General features: G+C 62.0%; 1 protein-coding gene across 1 annotated transcript; it reads right to left on the reverse strand.

Annotated features, from left to right (window-relative positions):
- Positions 1–1,734: 1,734 nt before the first annotated feature.
- On the reverse strand, positions 1,735–5,493 carry LOC127349076 (uncharacterized). Its single transcript, XM_051374870.2, has 7 exons — positions 5,467–5,493; positions 4,192–4,553; positions 3,708–4,108; positions 3,309–3,652; positions 3,096–3,201; positions 2,672–3,010; positions 1,735–2,434 (listed from the first exon to the last, which is right to left on the reverse strand). The coding sequence occupies exons 1-7, from the start codon at positions 5,491–5,493 to the stop codon at positions 1,851–1,853; spliced, it is 2,163 nt and encodes a 720-aa protein (XP_051230830.2). The 3' UTR covers positions 1,735–1,850.
- Between the last annotated feature and the right edge of the window lie 738 nt (positions 5,494–6,231).

A 6,231-nucleotide genomic window follows, 5' to 3' on the forward strand; every position in this document is an offset into this window, starting at 1 on the left:
AGAATTCCTCTCCTACCTCACCGACGGTGTCTTTGCCCGATGATAGAGTCCAGGCCAGGCAGATTGAGAGAAGGGCCAAGGCCTACACCATCATCAACCACCAGCTGTACAAACGCAGCGTAAGTGGGGTGTTCCAGCGGTGCGTCGAGCCGGCTGAAGGGATTGAACTCCTACGGGAAATCCATCAAGGAGAGTGCGGACATCACGCCTCATCCAGAGCCATAGTGGCCAAAGCCTTCCGGCACGGTTTTTACTGGCCGATTGCGCTCGAGCGCAGAAGATTTGGTGAAGAAGTGCAACGGCTGTCAGCGCTTCGCAAAGCAAAGACACCAGCCGGCTTCCGCCTTGAAAACCATCCCCATCACATGGCCATTTGCCGTATGGGGCTTGGATATGGTGGGCCCATTCAGAACAGCGCGAGGCGGCATGACACATCTCTTGGTGATGATTGATAAATTCACCAAGTGGATCGAAGCCAAGCCAATCAAGAAACTGGACGGGTCCACAGCCGTCACATTCCTCAAGGAAATCATTGTGAGATTCGGCTACCCCCACACCATCATCACCGACAACGGCACCAACTTCTCCCAAGGCATCTTCTCTCGCTATTGCGGGGAAATGGGAATCCGGATGGCCCTATCTTCTGTGGCACACCCAGAGTCCAACGGACAAGTGGAAAAGGCTAACGGCTTAGTCCTAGCCGGCATCCGGCCCCGGCTGGTGGAGCCGCTCGAGCGAACAGCCGGCTGCTGGATTGAAGAACTGCCCAATGTGCTGTGGAGCCTGCGCACAACGACAAATCGCTCAGTCGGCTTCACACCATTTTTCCTCGTATACGGGGCCGAAGCCGTCCTGCCGACTGATATCGAGCACGACGCACCAAGGATCAAGCTCTACACAGAAGCCGAAGCCAAAGAAGCTCGCGAAGATGGAGTCGACCTGGTCGAAGAGGCCCGGCTGCTGGCTGAGTCTAGATCTACCATCTACCAGCAAAGCCTCCGACGCTATCACAGCCGGAGGGTCCAGCCCTTAGCATTCCGAGAAGGAGACCTAGTGCTCCGGCTGATCCAGCGGACAGCCGGACAGCATAAACTGTCATCCCCATGGGAGGGTCCCTTCATCGTGAGCAAGGCAGTAGGCAATGATTCCTACTATCTCATAGATGCCCAAGAGGCTAAGAAAAACAAGCCGGACAAGGCTGACGAGGAGACTAAACGTCCCTGGAATGTCAGGTTACTCCGCCCATTTTACGCATGAGAGCAGGAATGTATGTATCCCTTGTATCCCCTTTGTGAGTTATGAAAAAGCTTGCGCCAAGAGCGCTGTTTCCGACAAGTTTTTCGCATACTTTACTTTGTTTCGCCAATTGGCTTAAACCCTCTCACGCGGTCGGCTCAGTAACGTGATCCGGTTTCCGACAGCCGGCTTCCGACCAGCTACAGACCGCAACCCGGCTGTCCGGCTGGCGGGAGTAAGGCCTAGGGAGCCGGCACGCGAAAAACGACTAAGGGAAAGAGTAAAAGCGAGTTGACTTGCAACTTTTCATATAAGTGCCGGATTGCCAAATTCAGCTCGTTCGGCTGAAATACTATCGGCCTCACCCAGCGGCCCGCTCTTGATCCGGCGACGGACCGCAAGTCGGACGTACGACCGGCAAGGGCACAGCCAAAGAGTGGGGCGGATGGAAAAAAGCGAACGAGTCGAAAGAAAGCAACTCGGCACATAATTGGTTAACAAACACATTAAAGTGTGGCATAATTAAAAGGCGATAATATTGTCTTACATCTGCACCCGGCATCCCGGGGATTTAATAAACTGTCTTGCAAAAGAACAACTGAAAAGCAGGAAATCTAAGCCGGAGGGGCATCAGTGGAGCCGGCGGCCGGGTCGTCCTCAGGCACGTCTTCCGCCTCCTCATCATCCATGTATTCTTCATCGGATGGAGGAGGGTTCGGGTCCGCGACGAAGAGGGCCTTGTCGACGAAGCCGGCGATGGTGCTGGCTCGAGCAAGGCGGGCGGCCTTGAGCTCAGCCGGGAGCTTGTCCTCCACGCCGGCTCGCCGGAACTCAAGCTGCCCCAGGTCCACCTCGTTGTACCAGGAGAGGACGAAGGACAGCGCCATGTCGGCGCCGGCGCGCGTGGCCGACTCCTTCCAGTCGAGGAAGCGGTCCGGCGCCCGCTCCATCGAAGAGATGAGGCCGGAGATGTCTTGCGGCGCCGCCTCCCCAGGCCACAGCATGGGCACCAGCTCTTCGGCCGCCTTCCGCAGCTCCCAGCCGAGCTTGGTGACGGGCTCGATGCGGGCAGCCATGGACGCCAGATGGTCCTCCATGGAGAAGTACTCCGAGCTGCCCTCGCCGGTTTCCCGCCTCCTGGAATCGCGCGCGACGCCAACGGCTGCCAAAGCCGCCTCCTGCGTCTCCGGGAAGGCCGCTGCAAGAAGAAGAAGCAAGTCAGAAACCATCAAAGCCGAAATAAGCTGAAAAATGCAAATTTTCGAAGTCCTAAACCAAAAGGAAAAGCCTGGCGGCAGCCGGCAAGAACCGACTGCCGCCAGCCCGAAGATGAGGGTAGCGAAGAAATAAGAAGTTTCTGCTGCCGGCTACCAACGAAAATCGGCAGCCGACAGCCGAAAGCCGGCAAAGGGAAGGAACATAAAGATGCACTCACCCGCCAAGCCGCGATCAAGCGCGCTGAAATCGTCGGTCCAACGCTTGGCGGTAGCCGTCAGCTCCGTGGACTTGGCGGTGACCTCCTCCTGCAGCACAAGCCGCTGCTTCTCCACCTCCGACAGCCGCCGGCTCAGATCATCCACCTTCTCCTTCTCCGCCGTCCTGAGGGAGTTGAGCTCGGTGATGTGGTTCTTCTCCAGCAGGCGCAGCCGTGTCAGCTCCTGCTCAGCCAGCTTGAGCTTGGCTGCGGCAGATCGGCCCGCCTCCTCGCTCTCGGCGCACTGCGCGCGAGCGGCTCGGAGATCCGACTCCAGCTGCGGGACCTTGGCGGCCTCAACTGCGAGGCGGCTGGAAAGAAATGTCAGCCAACCAAGATTAAAAAAGAAACAAGACATCAAGTCGAAAAGAAGCATAGAGCTTACCCTTGACAGCCTCCAGCTCGCGAGCCAAGCCGGCTCGCTCGATCTTAGCCTTGTGGTAGCTGGTCACCACCTGGTTGTACAAGAAGGTGCGCCGCTCCTCAACCGTCTGAAAGAATCAGTTGCTTAGACAAGACCTGGACTGGCTTCAGGCAGCCGGCCCACGTCTCGGAGGGCTACCAGGACAAGAAAATTGCAAAAGAAAAGAAAACACACCTTCTCAGCATCCTCCAGCGTCGCCAGCTGGGCAAGGGTCTCGGCGGCCTTGGTCTTGAGGCTGGCCCGATAGCCGGAGAAAAGCATCTTCATGGGCGCCGTGCCAGGCTGCCCCTCCCGGCTGAGTACCTCGCAGGAGTTCGCCTGATGCCATGCCCTCTCCATGGTTCCTGCCGAGCCGAAGCTGGAGTCGGAGGCGGACGGCACAGCCACCAGCCGGGCACCCTTGGCCACATGAAGGCCCTCAGACGGGCCCGCTGCGCCCTCCGTCCTCACCAGCGCGCGCGAGTCGGCGCCCTCCGTGCGCGCCGGCTCGTCCCTCGTCGGCTGCGGCGGCGGCGTCGCTCCGGGCGCAGCGGATGGCCCAGCCGGCCCGATCGTCTCCGGCGCACAGGGCGCCCTCCGGACTCTCGTCCAACTCCACCACGGTGGGCCTGCTGCCTGCTCCGGCCGCAGGCGGCGCGGCCCTGCCAGCGCCAGTCCTAGGAGCAGCCCCGCCGGCTCCGGCCCCGGCCGAAGGCGGCATGCCCCGCCCGGCCCCAGCGGCTGGGTCCAGAAGAGGCGTCCGGCGCGGGAACATGTCGTCCAGCGTCGGCTGCCGCGTTGGCTCGACCCGCGTGCCGCGATCTGGCGCGGAGGCCAGCGGCACGGCAAAGGAAGAAGCCCCTGTCGCAGGCGGCGGCGGCGTAGGTGCGCGCGAGGAAGGCTGCGGCGTCTGCTCCCTCCTCTGGCGCGGAAGCGGCGACACAACGCGCGGAGCTTGCCGGGAGCCGCCGCCCTGGGCAAACTTGATAGGGGCCCTAGCCGGATAAACAGAAAGATAATAAGCATAAAAGTAAGGAAAGAAAAGGAATCAAACAAGAAAAAGAGAGAGAGAACTCACCCGGCTTGCTCCGGGACCTTCTTCGGCTGATGCCGGCGCTGTTTCTTCGCCCTCGACTCCGCGGCGGCGGTGGAGCCGGCTCTCTTCGTGCCCTTGGGCGCCGAAGTCGCCGTGGCGCTTGGCGGCCTCGTGCGCAGAGGCACGGCGGGGATTGGCCCCGTGCCGGACGTCGCCGGCTCCTCCTCCTCCTGGTGCTCTGGTGAAGGGGGCGGATTGTGCTCCCCCTGGCCGCCTAGATCAGGCGCCTGCGGCAGGTCGTCGTCGCCGGCATGGTCGCCGGCTTGGTCAGCCGGATCGACGAGATCCGGCGTCCACCTCTTCGTCGCCAGGTCGCCGTCCTCGGCGTTCTGGCGCTCAAAAACCTAGAAAGACAGAAAAACATGAGCATAGCCGGAAGTCGGCAGAAGAAAAAGGAAGTCGGCCTCGCAGCCGCAAGCCGGAAAATGGCAAAGACACGAAGCTTACCCACGCCGGTGGATGGTTCCTGTCGCAGGGCACCAGCCCGTAGCTCCAGTCCTCCGCCAGGTTCGCCTTGGTGATGTGGTTCACCCGGCTGGCCACCTGGGCCTTGGTGAGCGGCACCTTGGACGTCCGGTTCGGATCGAACCGGCCGGACATGTGCCCAATCTTGTGGGTGCGCATCTGGAGCGGCAGCACCCGGCGCTCGGCGATGGTGCAGAGAAGATCTTCGGCAGTCAGCCCGCCAGCGGTGGCTGTCGCCAGGAGATCCCAGAGAAGGTTCACCTCCGCGTCCGGATCCGTCGAGCGGGCGTTGTGGCTCCAGTTGATCCGGCCGACTGGAGGAGCCGGATTGAACTCCGGCAGGTTGATCCGGTCGACGAGCTCCCCCTCGTTGCGCACGTAGAAGAATGACATTTGCCAGTTCTTCACCGAGTCGACGGTGGGGATCTTGGGGAAAGGCGTACCAGGCCGGGTGTAGATCGAGGCGGCGCCGCAGGCTCGCAGGCGGCCGTCGTTGGTCTGCGCCTTCAAGAAGAAGAGCCGGCTCCAGAAGTCGATGTCGGGCCACAAGCCGGCGTAAGCCTCCATGAACGCTACGAAGCAGCTCAGGAGGACGCACGCGTTGGCCGGCAGGTGGTGCGGCTGAAGGCCGAAGTGGTCGAGGAATTGCCGGAAGAACGGCGAAGCCGGCAGACCCAGCCCGCGGTCGAGGTGCGCGCCGAAGACGACGCGCTCGCCGGGCCGCGGCTCGGGCTCCGTCTCCTCGCCGGGCACCCGCGTGATGACCGACTGCGGGACTCGCCGGAGGCGTACCAGGCGCTCGATGTCGTCCTCCCGCATGTAGGAGCCCCTCCACGATCCACTGGGGGACGCCATTGACGAGGTCGAGGAAGAAGATGACCAGGAGAGGCTGAACGGCGAGGAAGAACCTTGCGATCGCGGCGGCGACAGCGGCGGCTGAGGACGCTCCGTCGAGACGCGCGGCCCCGTGGCGCCGGATTGGCGGGGTGGCGGCGGCGGATCGGTGGAGATTCGCCCGCCGGAGTTCGCCAGCGGAAGATGTTCGCCGGAGCAGCAGCGAGCTCGAGCGCGCAGAGGATAGCGATGGGGGCAAGAGTGCGAGGAAGAAGAAATGGCAAGTGGCCGCCTCGGGGCGCCCCCCCGCGGCATTTATAGCCACCCGACGCGGGCGGTTGGCCTCCAAGTGGCGGTCGTGGGCCGTAACTCCTCCCACGTCGCCGGATTTACTGCGCCGTAACTGCGCCGTAACTCCTCCCACGTCCACGACGGTTACCGAAAACGGCCACACCACGTCGCCCACTACCGCACCGGATCCGGGGGAACATTGATGTGACCAGACGAACCGACCACCGGGCCAGGCGTCAGACCCGTCAAGTCGGGCGCAGGACCCGAGGCGGCGGAGACTCCGGCGCGCCGCAAGCCGGAGCCGGACCAAAAGTTCCACTCAAGCCAAAATTCATCAGCAAGGCGGAGGCGCCGTCAGATCTTGCAAGAAAGCAAAAACTGTATGTGTAAAAAGCGGCCGGCTGGGAAGCAGCCGGCAGGAACGAGCCGGAT

This window comes from Lolium perenne, chromosome 4 (assembly GCF_019359855.2).
Source record: "Lolium perenne isolate Kyuss_39 chromosome 4, Kyuss_2.0, whole genome shotgun sequence".
In the NCBI taxonomy this organism is placed as follows: domain Eukaryota; kingdom Viridiplantae; phylum Streptophyta; class Magnoliopsida; order Poales; family Poaceae; genus Lolium; species Lolium perenne.

Bases quoted from the DNA above. Each gene is read 5' to 3' on its own strand.
- LOC127349076 (XM_051374870.2), bottom strand. From the start codon at position 5,493: ATGCGGGAGGACGACATCGAGCGCCTG. The intron at 4,554-5,466 runs GTACGCCTCCGG...CTGTCTTTCTAG, and splicing joins AGGACGACATCGAGCGCCTG to GTTTTTGAGCGCCAGAACGC. The intron at 2,435-2,671 runs GTGAGTGCATCT...TTCTTCTTGCAG, and splicing joins GCTTGATCGCGGCTTGGCGG to CGGCCTTCCCGGAGACGCAG.